General features: G+C 41.6%; 1 protein-coding gene across 1 annotated transcript in view; it reads left to right on the top strand.

The window, feature by feature from the left end:
* Nucleotides 1-15,599, top strand: part of sorcs2 (sortilin-related VPS10 domain containing receptor 2) — a 155,153-nt gene that overhangs the window by 129,447 nt on the left and 10,107 nt on the right. Inside the window, exons 11-18 of the mRNA XM_060875329.1 lie at nucleotides 3,842-3,944; nucleotides 4,955-5,031; nucleotides 6,623-6,714; nucleotides 9,287-9,394; nucleotides 12,603-12,723; nucleotides 13,956-14,089; nucleotides 14,607-14,729; nucleotides 15,159-15,330. Of these exons, the coding sequence (XP_060731312.1) occupies nucleotides 3,842-3,944; nucleotides 4,955-5,031; nucleotides 6,623-6,714; nucleotides 9,287-9,394; nucleotides 12,603-12,723; nucleotides 13,956-14,089; nucleotides 14,607-14,729; nucleotides 15,159-15,330 (930 nt within the window). The remainder of the gene's footprint in view (nucleotides 1-3,841; nucleotides 3,945-4,954; nucleotides 5,032-6,622; nucleotides 6,715-9,286; nucleotides 9,395-12,602; nucleotides 12,724-13,955; nucleotides 14,090-14,606; nucleotides 14,730-15,158; nucleotides 15,331-15,599) is intronic.

Genomic DNA, 15,599 nt, shown 5'->3' with positions numbered 1-15,599 from the left:
GCGGTAGAAGATGAATGAATGAATGAATGAATGAATGAATTTGATCTACAGTAAATGACCACTGAATAAATGTAGACCATATGCAACTTCTCTGGAAAAAGGTTGACAAGCTTGAGCTATTAGAACTGAATCTCCAGCCAATGATGAATTTCTCCAAGTCATATTAGGACAATAAAGAAATAATACTACTACTACTACTACTACTACTACTACTACTACTACTACTACTAATAATAATAATAATAATAATAATAATAATAATAATAATAAGTAGGCACGGTGGCTTAGTGGTTAGCATGTTCGCCTCACACCTCCAGGGTTGAGGGTTCGATTCCCACCTCCGCCTTGTGTGTGTGGAGTTTGCATGTTCTCCCCGTGCCTCGGGGGTTTCCTCCGGGTACTCCGGTTTCCTCCCCCGGTCCAAAGACATGCATGGTAGGTTGATTGGCATCTCTGGAAAATTGTCTGTAGTGTGTGATTAGGTTGATTGGCACTCCGTCCAGGGTGTATCCTGCCTTGATGCCCGATGACACCTGAGATAGGCACAGGCTTCCCGTGACCCGAGGTAGTTCGGATAAGCGGTAGAAAATGAGTGAGTGAGTGAGAGAATAATAATAATAATAATAATACAATTGTGTTTTTGTGTTGCATGGGTTTGACCAACCTCCATAGCATTTTTCTATAACGCTCACTGTCTTTGCTCCTTTCTGTTGATTGCACTAATCTCAGGAAATCTCTTCTATAGGACATAGGGTTGTAAGACTGATCAGACATTGGAAGAGATTCGGCATCACTTCTTCATCCAAATCGTGTTTCAAAACAGTGTCTGGGCAAACAATAAATGGTGGCTAGTCTCCAACAATTAGCATGGTATTTGCATACAACGAATTTAATCTATTCACGCTCTTTTGTTTGTTAGTAACATACCCAAACAGTATACCAATGAGCAGAAGCTTCCAGCATGCTACCATTTACATAATGCTAATCAGCTGCCATTCACTTTCATTTGTATTTAATCAAGATTGCCATTTTTGGCTCAACCCTTTAAGAGACTAACTACTTAATTAGCATTATATGAAAAGATTCAGCTAATCAAAATGTCACACAAACATCACATTAATATACAATCTAACAATGTATTTTTATATACTCTGCACTTGTGTAGTTTCTTTTATTTATATCCAAGGCTGAAACTCGCACACAAAACCCACTGACCTCTAACAGCAAGGAGGTTGAATCATCTCATTCTGCAAGGGATTGTGGGAGTGGAGAGTTGGCAGGGTCTCCTACCTCTGCAATCTGAAAAGAGACTTGTAGAACAGTCTGAAGTTTTTTTTTTAAACCGATGCATTACTTACTTTACTTTTAATACAATGGATATTGACTTATTCCGTCTCTTTTTCTGTCCTTGACACATAATCATCTCTCTTCACTAGTAGTTTCCTCATTCGTCCCATGGCTTTTTCTTTTTTCTTTTTTCCTTCATTCTCCTAAGTATAGTATCATCTCAGTGTATTTCTTAGTCTCTATTAGAGAGCTGCACTAGAATGAGGACTCGTAAGACTACTGTGTTCTGCAGGTATCCACAGTAATGGGATCCAAATTAAAATATCTTTGCAGTGGCAGCGGGGCTGGTTGCAGTCTTTTCAGTGCTCTTATTAGAAATGAATATAAATATAAAATATAAAATGAAACATATTATCACTCTGCAGATATGGTTATGATGGTAACCCAAGTACAACTAATAAAGAGTTGCGGCAGATAAGGATGGGAAGCAGTTGTGGCAGGGCACTTGGGGTGGTTTGGGGGTACATGGTTGAGCTCAGAATAGTGACAGATACATACTGTAGAAATTGAATGCAAATGAGCTAGGGATAGTTTTTAGTACTTAGGGCTGGAATGTATATGTGTTGGGGATGGTGTTGGTGCACATAGGGATAGAATGTTGATGAAGAAGGCATAGTGACAGTGCATAGGGAGGGGGATGTAAGATGTGTAGGGGATGGTGTTAGTGATCATTATAATGGGACGTGATTGGTGCACATAGAGACAGGCTGTAAGTGGTGTGGATAATGTGGGTGGACAGAGCAATGGGTATTAGACAGAACGGGGATATTAGTGGTGCAGAAAGTGAATCAGTGGGAATGATATTGAAGGACAAGGAGAAGGAGTGGTGATGGTGTTAGAAAAGTTGAGCCTAAGATGGTGATAGTGGTATAAGGGCACTTGACATTGGGGTGGGGATAATAAACTTATGTACTGTATATATAGATGGGGAGAATGGTGTTGATGTACAGTATGATGTACAGATTGAGGTCAGGATGCTTTCGGAGTTTATGATGATAATGAAATAGATAAAATTAGAGATGGGTTGGGGTGTGCAAGCTGTTGGGGTACATAAGGATAGTGTGGGTAAACCGATTGTGTACAAGGGGATATTGTGGTTAAACCATTTGGGTACAAGGGGATAGTGTGGCTAAATAGTCAATGTACATGGGGATGGGTTGGGTCAAGTGTCTGTATTCTTGGGAATAGTGTGGTAAAGGTGTTGGTGTACATGGGGATTGTGTGGGCAAAATGTCAGTGTACATGAGGATAATGTGGGCAAAGTGCCAGTGTACGTGGGGATATCATGGGTAAGGTGTTAGTGTACATGGGGATAGTGTAGATAAGGTGTTAGTGTACATGGGGATAGTGTGGGTAAGGTTTAGCCATACATGGGGATAGTCTGGGTAGGTTGTTGATGTACATGGGGATAGTGAGGGTAAGGTGTTGGTGTACATGGGAATAGTGAGGGTAAGGTGTTGGTGTACATGGGGATAGTGAGGGTAAGGTGTTGGTGTACATGGGGATAGTGAGGGTAAGGTGTTGGTGTACGTGGGGATAGTGAGGGTAAGGTGTTGGTGTACATGGCGATAGTGAGGGTAAGGTGTTGGTGTACATGGGAATAGTGAGGGTAAGGTGTTGGTGTACATGGGAATAGTGAGGGTAAGGTGTTGGTGTACATGGGGATAGTGAGGGTAAGGTGTTGGTGTACATGGGGATAGTGAGGGTAAGGTGTTGGTGTACATGGGGATAGTGTGGGTAAGGTGTTGGTGTACATGAGGATAGTGGGGTTAAATAGGTACATGGGGTGAGGTAAGTGAAATGCTGTAAACAATGTCAGTGTGCTGTAAATAGTCATAAGGACATCATTAAATGTTTCTACCAATACATTGGCTTTTACTTGACCTCTACTGTCTCTTTTGCAGGTGTTGTTTTATTCTGTTTGATTGCTGCATTATGTTTCTTGAATTTTATTTTTTGACATGTGCTAACTTCAAAAATCTTTTCTAGATTAAGATGTGTATATTTGAAAGAGATCTCTCTCTCTCTCTATCTCTCTCTCTCTCTCTCTCTCACACACACACACACAGTTTCGTTCCCCCAGCAGGAATCCAGTCTGGTGTATGTAACTAGACTCCGAAGGGGATCTTAAATGAGATTCCCTCTAATGAAGTGAAGACCTCTACATTACCACATTTAATCAGAGCACACTGCTCATGCACGGCCATAAACACGCTTTTAAAATGTTTTATGAGTTTACTGCATCAGATATGATGTAAGTCATCTGACAAAATGCAGCTGGAATGCAGCACCATCTGTGGTTTTGTAGAAACTAACCGTATTGTGTGTGTTTATCACTGACCCCAACACTGCAGATACTGTGGTAGAAATATTTGCAACAATGCAAATCTCAGTATTAAACAAAAGAACCATCATGGTGGTAGACATATAATAACAATCTCAGACTGTAATAAATAAAAATTCAATGTATCTCTCTCTTTCTCTCTCACCATAGCCAGACTGTCACCTTCACCTCCACCTGAGATGGGCCGATAACCCGTACGTATCTGGGACGGTCCACACGAAAGACTCCGCCCCCGGCCTCATCATGGGTGCAGGTCAGTGCCAAAAGTTTAACACAGAAACCTTTCCACAGTTTAAACAGCCTGTTTAAGGGACGAGTTCATTCCGATTGTTGTCAGGCATGCATTTCCAAGACAAACACAGGGTTAGGGTTAGGGTTAGGGTTAGGGTTAGATGATTCTCGTTGCCTTCTATTCAGGTTGGATATTGCAGGACATGTGGACAGTTTTTCCGTAGCCTCTGTATAGTGGATTATAAAGCTATATATTTTATATATTATAAAGCTCTTTATTTTAATGCGTGGGTCTAATTAAAGTGTTGGTATGTTCTTTCCTTGCGTGAACAAATCTTATGAAAAAATAATTTTAGTAAAGAATTAAAGGTGTAACTGCTAAATAACTGAACTCAGACTTCATTACCTTGCAGAAGCTGACTAAATAAAAACGTAATGCATAATCAAATTCTGAGTAATCAGAGGTTTAGGATGAATGATCAATATGACGACTTCAGAGTAAAATGACACACGTGCAATTAACATGGTTTTTAATGTGAACATGTTACTGTGACTCTTCTGTAAGAGTAGTACATCTTTCCTCTCTAATGTATACATATGCTCTTCTCGCTCTCTCTCTCTCTCTCTCTCTCTCTCTCTCTCTCTCTCTCTTTCTCTGTCACATTCTCGTCATCAGCATATGTTGCTTCACAGGAATATTATTACATTTTGTTCAGCTTCAACGGTTTTCCACTACATACAGCCTTTGATGTCAAACGGCGCCCCTGGCCATGTACTCTCAGCTTCCTGTATTAAACGGGTGTCCTCTTTTTTTCTCTCTTGCTTCTTCTTTCTCATCTCTCTTTTACTTTCTGTGTGTTTATTAATCACATGAAAGGTAAAAATTGTACCTTTGCACTGAATTCAAACAGGAGGAATTAAAAAGCAGACAAAAGCAGACATACCCCACTGGACTGTAACAGTCTCTCTCTCTCTCTCTCTCTCTCTCTCTCTCTCTCTCTATCTCTCTCTCTATCTCTCTCTCTCTCTCAGGCAATCTTGGCTCTCAGTTGGTTGAATATAAAGAGGAGATGTACATCACCAATGACTGTGGGAAGACCTGGAGACAGGTGAGAACATTCTATAAGATACATTTATAAAACAAAAAACAAACAAACAAACAAACAAAAAAACGAACAAACAAAAAAGAGTGATACAACTTTCTAAGGTTTTTATTCTCCACAATGGCACAGCCATCCAGCATCCAGGCTTACAGTCCGTAATTCATAAGCATCCTGCATCTCAGGGAAGAAGAACAGCCATTCTAGCTAATAATGTATAAATAATGGTGATCTCCTCAAATAATGTAGCATACAAATGGAAAAAAAAATCTGTGGCTGAATTCACATCATCCATCCATCTCTCTCTCTCTCTCTCTCTCTCTCTCTCTCTCTCTCTCTCTCTCTCTCTACTTTTTCATTCTTGCTACATCAGCCTTCTGCTTCCACAATGACTTTTATCCCCTTCTTAATCTCTTCCATTTTCATTTTCATTTCCACAGTGTAACTCTGATTAGCTCTGCAAATATAAACGTTCCCCCTGCATTCTTCTGACTCTCTATCTTCCTCTTTTCTTACTGTCTGACTCTCTTTCTTTCTCATGCTGTTAGGGAATAAAATTGCTTAGTGCTGTTGAGTCCTGAATTCTGATTGGTCAGAAAGTGTTGACGAGTTTTCTTATAACAGTATTAATGCACTCCTTCTAATATGTCCTAATATGTTTCCATAGCAACAGCTCAGGCTTTTGTGTTGATTTAAGATTTATGAAAGGTGTCTCTAGTTTCAGTCCTTTAGTAAAAAGTACAAGGTGGAATTCTTAAGTGAATACAAATTGGAATTACTGGTAAATTGCAAGGCAAGTCATAATTCCCACAACCGGTCATTCATCTGATTGTGATTGGCTAGTATTTCACTGAAGGACTGGTGCTGACCTGTGGTAATTGTGAACAAATTGCGAAGAATATAAAATAGTCACAAAGCAGCTTTACAGAAATCTGCCGCTAATCGTGGGGGGCAAGGTGGCTTAGTGGTTAGCACGTTCGCCTCACACCTCCAGGGTTGGGGGTTCGATTCCCACCTCCGCCTTGTGTGTGTGGAGTTTGCATGTTCTCCCTGTGCCTCGGGGGTTTCCTCCGGGTACTCCGGTTTCCTCCCCCGGTCCAAAGACATGCATGGTAGGTTGATTGGCATCTCTGGAAAATTGTCCGTAGTGTGTGATTGTGTGAGTGAATGAGAGTGTGTATGTGTGCCCTGCGATGGGTTGGCACTCCGTCCAGGGTGTATCCTGCCTTGATGCCCGATGACGCCTGAGATAGGCACAGGCTCCCCGTGACCTGAGGTAGTTCGGATAAGCGGTACAAAATGAATGAATGAATGAATGCCGCTAATCGTCAAGCCAGAGGATACCTTGAGAACAACCAAAATGAAAAGGAAAGCCTCATCAGATCATGACAGTTCCCAGGTGTAGAAAAGGAAAGAGGATCAGTAGTGATTGTCTTTATGGTTACAGCATCAGCTCTTTCAGGTGACACAGAGGCTGTCACTGATTTTATGAAGCTTATGTTTCGAGGGTCACAACTGCAGAAGCTTCAAACAGAAGTTTGGATGTAGTTCGGGTGGAATTACCATGAACACAACCTAATCTGAGTTTGTATTTTCTCAGGTGTTCGAAGAGGAGCATCATATCCTGTATCTGGATCATGGTGGCGTCATCGTGGCCATCAAAGACACGTCCATCCCGTTAAAGATCCTCAAGTACGTCTTCTTTTCAAGTAGCTTGCTTCTGCACTTTGGAGCATAAAATCTTGCTCTAATGTTAGTTGGTGTGACAGAAAATTAATTAGAGGAACAGATTAGAGGGGAGATTTGCCTTGAGGCACAAATCTTGTATAGCATCAGAGAGAGAGAGAGAGAGAGAGAGAGAGAGAGAGAGAAAGAGAGAGAGAGAAGGGATCCTCACTTATCCTTGTTCCACACGTTCGACCCTAGAGAGACTCTCGAGTAAATTCATCTTCTCACTCAAGAGGCTCTTCTCTCATTCTCTTCTCCCTCTCTCTCTCTCTCTCTTCCTTTGATCCCTGTGTTTTTTTCCCTTGTTACTTATTTAAAGAGACTTCAGGATCTGTCAGATATGAACCGCTGTCCGGGCTGAAAGGAAGAACGATGAAATTCCCCTGAAATAAATCCCTTAAGTAGTCATGAGGCTTTACAATACATACATACACACACACACACACACAAAAAAAATTGTCAAACCCAGATTTGATAAAACCCCAAGACTATATTCAAAACTCATTCCGCTCTAGCACATGCAGCATGGCAGGCAATACCACTGTGTGTTCATGCGTTTACGTATTTGTAGCATGTTGCGGTGAATAAAAAAATGCAAGAGGTAAAATTACCATATAGAGAATGAGAGCATGTGAGTCACAGCTTGCTTTTCTTAGCTCTTGTCAGATGAGCTGGAAAGCAGAAAGCGACCCACGACTCCATCAGCTAGCGTTCATTTCGGTGGAGATGAAGGAATGATGGCGAAGGAAATGATATTTCACCCTGAGCATGTAGAACTCCAGGAAACAACAACAATTAACTTACAAGCTTATAAAGAGATTAAATATGGCATCAGAGGAAAGGTGTTTAAAGTTTTATGACACAGTTCAATTGAAATGCATGTACAGTGTTCACGCTGGGACCTTTCGCAATATCTGCTGCATAATTAATATCTGGACGATGTGCTGGAACTGCAAAAAAAAAAACAAGTGGTGAGCTGAAACCTTGTACACCCAGGGTTGGGATCATCATCTGCTCTGTGTAGATGAATGGGAGGAGCTTTCAGAGATCTGCTGATGAGAGCTGCTACTATACGTACTGCAGGGTTTATTTTTTTTTAAATAAAATGCTGTTCCTATGGAGACTTTTGTGACATAAGGTACAATTTACAGCTGACATTGCTGGCAAAAATAAGACAAAAAAAAAGAGTTATTTTAGCGTATCTTGGCCAGTGGGACAGTTATTTCATTTTCCATAAGTGTTCATGTGTCAAGTAACAGTATGAAGTACAGAATGACTGCAGTTTCATAGCATATTACTGTATGCTTCTATTTTTAGGTACCTAGTTGACAGCACTTTATTTTCTGATGGATTGCAAATCTAGATTAATCTGGAATGGGATTGAATGCATGTGTGGGACTGTTTTACATGAACCTCTTCATTGTTTTTGTCCGTCCCGATTGGAGAAAATTACTGTACAGGCCGAACTATCTACTGTACTCTGTCTACTGCGGTAAAAACACATCTGCGATTTTCTATGCAGATGTCGCCTCATGTTTGTGGTCTCATGCTTGACTGCTGCTACATGATGTATTTAGTCATGTATCAGTGACCTTCATCAAGATATTAAATTGCTTCCTAAGACAGAAACAAAAATGGATTTTATATATTTTTTTTGTTTTGTTTCATAGTGCTGCCGGAGCTCCGGTTCACCTCAAACCGAATTAACACCCAGGGTCCCTTCTATGCTTCAGTGTTCCTTTGAGCACTTGGACGCCATGTTGTGAATGAAGCGTGATTATGTAAACACACATAGTTCGGTGTTTGTACAAAACACAACCCTCTAGAGACTCACTCCTCCTGTGGTGATTATGTTGCAGTCCAGATTGACGTCCCCCTGATCAAATCAATCCAAACAGGACTTTGATTTTCAGAGTCCTTTTAGTGTCCTTGTTCTTATTTTCCATAAAGTCAATGTGCATTGTGGGAGTAACAAACTAGGATCATTCACAAAAGTCAAACACGCAAAGGTCAAGACCAGGAACATGCTAAACAAACTCAGGGGAAAAAAGGGAACTAATGTTCAGACCTACAGTAAGGACATGAAGTTTGGTAAAAATTTAAACCAATAAAACAACAAGTCATACATACACAAACATGTCTATGGTGAAGACAATGATAAAGAGACCCAATTATAATTCAGGGTTGAGGGAAAAACCCAAAACCAATACTAAGGCACAACAGCAAAATCATATCGGTGGTGATGGTCGCTATGGGAACCATGACATGGACCGTAACAGGTCACGGATGAATGCTGTAGGTGGATTATATTTAGGAAAGTAAGCAAAGGAAAACAGCGAAGGTTAATGAAAGATGGTGTGAGTCCAGGACAAACGTTGGTGTCAGTGATGTAAGATGATGCAGTTCGATGATTTAAAAGTCAGTAATTTAAGCAGTGCAGGTTAACGACTGAAGACAAAGACAGTAATGTAGGCAAAGGGTGACTGTTTTAATTTTCTGAAGTAAATCAGTGATGTATGATGTGGTGTGTCTGCAGGTTCAGTGTGGATGAAGGACGTACGTGGAGCATTCACAATTTCACCAGCACGTCAGTGTTTGTAGACGGCTTGCTGAGCGAACCCGGCGATGAGACCCTGGTTATGACGTAAGTCCTGACCTCTCTTCCTTACTGTACATTCATGGCATTTTAGCAGACACCCTTCCATTCATATCATTTTATACAGCTGAGCAATTGAGAGTTAAAGGCCTTGCTCAAGGGGCCAACGGTAGCAGTTTTGTGGTCCTGGGATTCAAGCTCATAGTCTTCGGATTACTAGTTCAGTGCCTTAACCAGCGAGCCTCAGATCATCATTTCCTCACTTGCCCTGTTCCACACTTCCTGTCTCTCACCTGTTCCTCACATTTGTATTTGTATTCGTCTCTGAATGTCTCCTGGCACACTGACCTGTCTTTCATCCCTCATCTCTCATGCCTCAGATCCACCAGTGGTGCAGTTCCATATGAGTCACACCTTTATCTGTCTGTTATCTATAGTCTTCTACTCTGTAAAAACAATTTAAATTTCACTTCTCCACACTCAAAGCTATCCTTCAGTACATGCTTTCCTTCCCCTTATTTTTAGTTGTTCTCCAGCTCAATCTGCCCCATTTCCATCCATCCCTCACATTATCTTGTTCATTAATGTATCCATATGAGCCACACCTACACCAGTTTGTCCCTGACCACCATCTGTCCTTGAATTCAATCTGTTCCTCACCACCTCTATGTCAGGCAACTATACCACCATCTTTCTTTTCTCCTTCTCCATTTGCTTTGAGAGCTGTCTGTCCATCACTATCACCGCAATCTGTCTTATAGTCACCTTCTCTATTTGTCCGCCAAATCCATTCGGTTCTTGCCTTTAGCTGTCTGTCCAGTAGCATCAATTCATTTTGTATTTCTCTCTTAACTCCCTATCTGTCTCACACTTCCGTCTAGTTCTCAGGTCTACCGGACTGTCCATCACTATCGGCTTTATCTAGCATTCCTTTTCCTACACCTGTCCCAGAGAGCATCCACCTGTTCGGTGGGAGATAAACTACACCTTCACCTGATTTTGTTTGTACCCCTCAGCCGTCCTTCCTACACTTTCTTCCCATCACCTGGATGTGAGTCATCCTCACCTGTCCCTTATCTCCATCCAGCATTCTATCCCTCCGCTCCCCCTCCTTCACCTGCTGCTCGTCCATGCCTGTCCTTCAGTTGAATCACTTCAATCGCTTAAAAAAAAACCTTAAAACCTGCAATGCTCAAGGATCAAATCAACATCTCCTGCGATCAAAGCAGCAATCAGTTAGCTACAGAGCTCTGATGGATTAAACTCTAGCTTGTGTGCATGTTTGCTTTTCTGGCTCCAAATCCAACACAGTGTAGCATGCTTCACAGCGGGAGTCCAAGAAACCGTAAGTGTCGGGAAGACTTATGATTTTCAGCACTGCAGGATTCTGGAGGACTTGATTGGGGTCATCATGGATAACGGTCAGTGACAGGAAGACTTGTTCAGCGAGGTGTGTGTGTGTGTGTGTGTGTGTGTGTGTGTGTGTGTGTGTGGACGATGTTTGATGGCAGGTGTGAAACGATTTGCTGCTGGATTTCGATTTTTAGTGATGTGGAACTTGAGCTGATAATGAAAAATTGGGGCAGATGAAATTGCACCGAAGACAACAAGAGTGGAAGGAGATCTCTCTATCTTTTTGGGTTTAGCTTGTTTGGCTAGTTGGCAGAACTCTCAAGAAAGCAGACAGCATGCCCCAAAGTGGCAAAGTGATTTCTCCATAACACAGAAATGTGCCAAAGATTACAATTATTTTATTTATCAGAAAAATATTTGTGGAATGATGTGCAATGTTTGGGGGCACGGTGGCTTAGTGGTTAGCACGTTCGCCTCACACCTCCAGGGTTGGGGGTTCGATTCCCGCCTCCACCTTGTGTGTGTGGAGTTTGCATGTTCTCCCCGTGCCTTGGGGGTTTCCTCCGGGTACTCCGGTTTCCTCCCCCGGTCCAAAGACATGCATGGTAGGTTGATTGGCATCTCTGGAAAATTGTCCGTAGTGTGTGATTGTGTGAGTGAATGAGAGTGTGTGTGTGTGTGCCCTGTGATGGGTTGGCACTCCGTCCAGGGTGTATCCTGCCTTGATGCCCGATGACCCCGTGACCCGAGGTAGTTCAGATAAGCGGTAGAAAATGAATGAATGAATGTACAATGTCTACACAACAAGCTACTTCCAGTTTTTGTGTACATTATAGATCTCCATCACCAGCCAGAAAAGTATAGTTTTACTTCTTACTATTTCAAATTGCTGACACTGGAGACTCCTTACTTCTCTATACAGGTTCCATAAACATCTCCATACACATACTCGTGAACTGGCTGTTACTATAGAAACGATAACGAGTGCATTAGTTTAAACCTGCTCTACTGTTACAGAGAATTAATCAACACCTTCTGACCAATCAGAGTCCAGAACTCAGCAGCTCTGTGGTGTACCTCTTATCCCAATGGAATATTTAACAAATGATTGTCAGTTTTAATGCTGATATGTTACAGTCGAGCACAGCACAGTGTAGTGAGGTTTTGGCTAAAGCTTTAGCAGTTATTTTGAGAGAGATTTAAGAGCAGAAACTTTGGCGCTGAGATGTTTTGGCCCTGGGCTACAGTTCCTACTGCATTTCTACTGTACTTGTCCTGTGACTAAAAATATGTGACATTTTCAACGTCACACTTTTAGTGTAGTATTTAACATTTTTCGTATTTATCCGAGTTTTTTCTCGTTTGTTAAAATAGTTTTGAATAAAATGTGTTTGAGGTATCGAGGTATATTCAAATATAGACATGGTTGTTATGGTTACATAACATTGTTTTAAATATAAACACTTCAGTTTTACCAGTTCAATTTTACCAGTAACTCAGTAACATGAATTATTTTATTCATACTCTAAAGTTTAGTTCCATGCCTTTATTAAGCACTCGTGTTGATGTAGTTTATATGTTAGGGATTTAACCCCAGTCCCTGAGAGCACTTGATTCTGGGTTATGCCCCATGGTCTGTGTTATACTGGACTTTCACCAGTAGAGGCAGAAAGGGGACTGGGGAGGAGATGTTTTAGGAGATCTCCATTTTCTGAGAGTTAATTAAACTCCTGGTGGTTAAACAGACTGCGTTTGCTCTCGCAGACGATTCATTCAGCCCTGATGTTGTCTGTTTTAGCTCTAATTTCTACATCTAGAGCGCCATCATGTGGCAGATTTTTTTCCTGTCAAGAAGCACCGTTCTTTATTATGTAGCACTTCACTGTGGCTTCTGTGTGTGTAGTGTGTTTGGTCACATTAGCTATCGTTCAGACTGGGAGCTGGTGAAGGTGGACTTCCGCCAGTCATTCCCTCAGCTGTGTAGCGAGGATGACTACGACTCATGGAAACTCACTAACCTGCAGGTAACAACTCCTCTTATTATACCTGTCTGTCTCTCTGTCTGTTTATCTGTGCTTATTTATCTCGTCTGTCCCTGTTTGTGTGTTTCTCTGTCTCTCTGTCTACATGTCGTTCTGTCTGTCTGTCTGTCTGTCTGTCTCTCTCTCTCTCTCTCTCTCTCTCTCTCTCTCTCTCTCTCTCTCTCTGTACCCTTAAAAGATATTTCTTAAGTGAGCTCCTATGTTTAACCCTTTAACTCTCTGTTTACCTTTTTGCTTATCTGTCTATTTAACTCTCTGTTTACCTGGAATTCTAATCCCTCTTTACCTGTCTGTCTGATCCCTCTTTACCTGTCTGTCTAATCCCTCCTTACCTGCTTGTCTACCTCTTTCTGCATCTCTGCATGTCTGTCATTCTCACTGTTTACCTGTCTACATCTTTTTTTAACCTGTATCTCTACATCTATGTTTACCTGTCCGTCTTTCTCTACAGTATGTTTACCTGTCTGTCTTCCTCTATGTTTCCCTGTCTGTCTTTCTCTATGTTTACCTGTCTGTCTTCCTCTATGTTTACCTGTCTGTCTTCCTCTATGTTTACCTGCCTGTCTTCCTCTATGTTTACCTGTCTGTCTTCCACTATGTTTACCTGTCTGTCTTTCTCTATGTTTACCTGTCTGTCTTCCTCTATGTTTACCTGTCTGTCTTCCACTATGTTTACCTGTCTGTCTTTCTCTATGTTTACCTGTCTGTCTTTCTCTATGTTTATCTGTCTGTCTTCCTCTATGTTTACCTGTCTGTTCTCCTCTATGTTTACCTGTCTGTCTTCCTCTATGTTTACCTGTCTGTCTTTATGTTTACCTGTCTGTCTTCCTCTGTGTTTACCTGTCTGTTTTCCTCTATGTTTACCTGTCTGTCTTCCTCTATGTTTACCTGTCTGTCTTTCTCTATGTTTACCTGTCTGTCTATCTGCATCTGAGTTTACTAGACTGCCACTTTTTTTACCTTTTTACTCATCTGTCTCTGTTTATTTGTTTCTCTTTCTGTATAACTCTCTTCTGTTGATCTCTCTGTCTGTCTGCCTCTTCCTGTCTCTCTGTCTCTCTGTCTGTCTGTCTGCCTGTCCACCACTTTTTCACGATCTATCCATCTTTATCTGTTCATCATTCTTTTGTTCTGCCCCTCTTTCTCTCTTTCTCTTTGTCTATGTGTCTGTCTACTTCCTGTCTAACGGTTGCTGTTCTTTTGTCTTCTAACAGGGAGAGCATTGCATCATGGGACAGGAGCGAGCGTACAGAAGAAGGAAGGAGTCATCTCTGTGCATTAAAGGGAAGAGCTTCACGTCTGCGCTGACGGCTAAACCCTGTCAGTGCTCGGAGAAAGACTTCAGCTGGTACTGAGTTCACCGTCTGCCTCTGAATAGCAACACATTTCAGTTTGCTTTTATTTCACACTGCTCCTCTTTTACTCAACCTCCAGCGCATGTTTTCACACGCAGACCAGTGAAAAGATGCAGGCGCACAGGGGAACATGTGGACGCATCTACTGTGTGCATTTTTTAATATCACAGCAAAGTCTATCCAAAAACTGAATCGAATTTAAAAAACAAAAAAAAATGCTGAGTCAAACTGAACTCTCATTTATCGATTGGCCAATCAGGTCGCAGATTGGCGGAGGGGTGGGGGAGGGGTCTATGCAAATGAAGTTTTTTTAAAAAAATGACATTTATGATTGAGTGAATATGAAGCAGACCATCAGTAATGTGTGTGTTTATAATAACTAGATATTAAACTAGCTGACAGTTTAGTATTGCTATGGTTACGGTATGTTTGTTAATTACGCTGTCTTCTCTCAGTGCTACAGCTGTGCGTGTGTGTGTGTGTGTGTGTGTGTGTGTGTGTGTGTTGTAGTGATTATGGATTTGAGCGCAGCCTGAAAGCGGAAGGTGATCGCTGTTACCATGACTTTTGGCACGATCCTGAAGTTCCACCCGAAAACTGCCATTTGGGACAAACCTTCAAGATCAGCACGGGGTAACACACACACACACACACACACACACACACACACACACACACACAATCTTCAGGTTGCTTGTTATATTAATGTATATGAATATATAGTATGAATATACATGAATATACTGCACAGATCTTTGAATATTCAATCATATGCAAATCCAAAGAAGGATTTGGATGCAAAGATGCATGTACTTTTGTTCTGGGACATGCAAACGCCTTGATTCTAAACACACACACACACACACACACACACACACACACACACACACACACACGTCTTACAAGAAGTACATTCTAAACAGAAATCAGCCACTATAGTGAATACTAATGAGATTGTTTTGTGTGTGTTTGTGTGTGTGTGACTGTGTGTGTGTGTGACTGTGTGTATGTACAGTTCCAGTTCTATGTCTAACCCAGAGTGTGTGTGTTTCTTTCCCTTAGCTATCGTAAGCTCACCTCGAATGACTGTGATGGTGGGATAAATAAAGAGGAGAGCGGGAAGCAGCATGCCTGCCCTCTGATGCCCCCCAGAGGCCTACAACTGCGCATCAAGGGGCAGATGCTTACTGTGGCACCTGGTGATGACATCACCTTCATCGTCCATCAGGAGCAGGTGAGGTGCGGTTTCTGTAGCTCAGATATAAGGACAGGACAGATGATGGAACAAATCTGTAATATAAGTTTTAAAGATTAATAAGAGATTAAAAACCGAACCTTTATCTCCACCTTCAAACTTCAGGACACGCCCCCTATTTGTGACTCTAGTAACATTCTACACATCTGACATGTGATGACTGGTTAATATATTTAAATGATGTCACACCCTGAAACTTAATGATCTGAGTAAAGACATGGCATGAGCACACGGCATAGGGCAGTGAT

Source organism: Tachysurus vachellii, chromosome 7 (genome assembly GCF_030014155.1).
Source record: "Tachysurus vachellii isolate PV-2020 chromosome 7, HZAU_Pvac_v1, whole genome shotgun sequence".
NCBI classification, from domain to species: domain Eukaryota; kingdom Metazoa; phylum Chordata; class Actinopteri; order Siluriformes; family Bagridae; genus Tachysurus; species Tachysurus vachellii.
The sequence above is the reverse complement of the archived record's forward strand: the minus strand, read 5'-3'. Positions and strand labels throughout refer to the sequence as shown.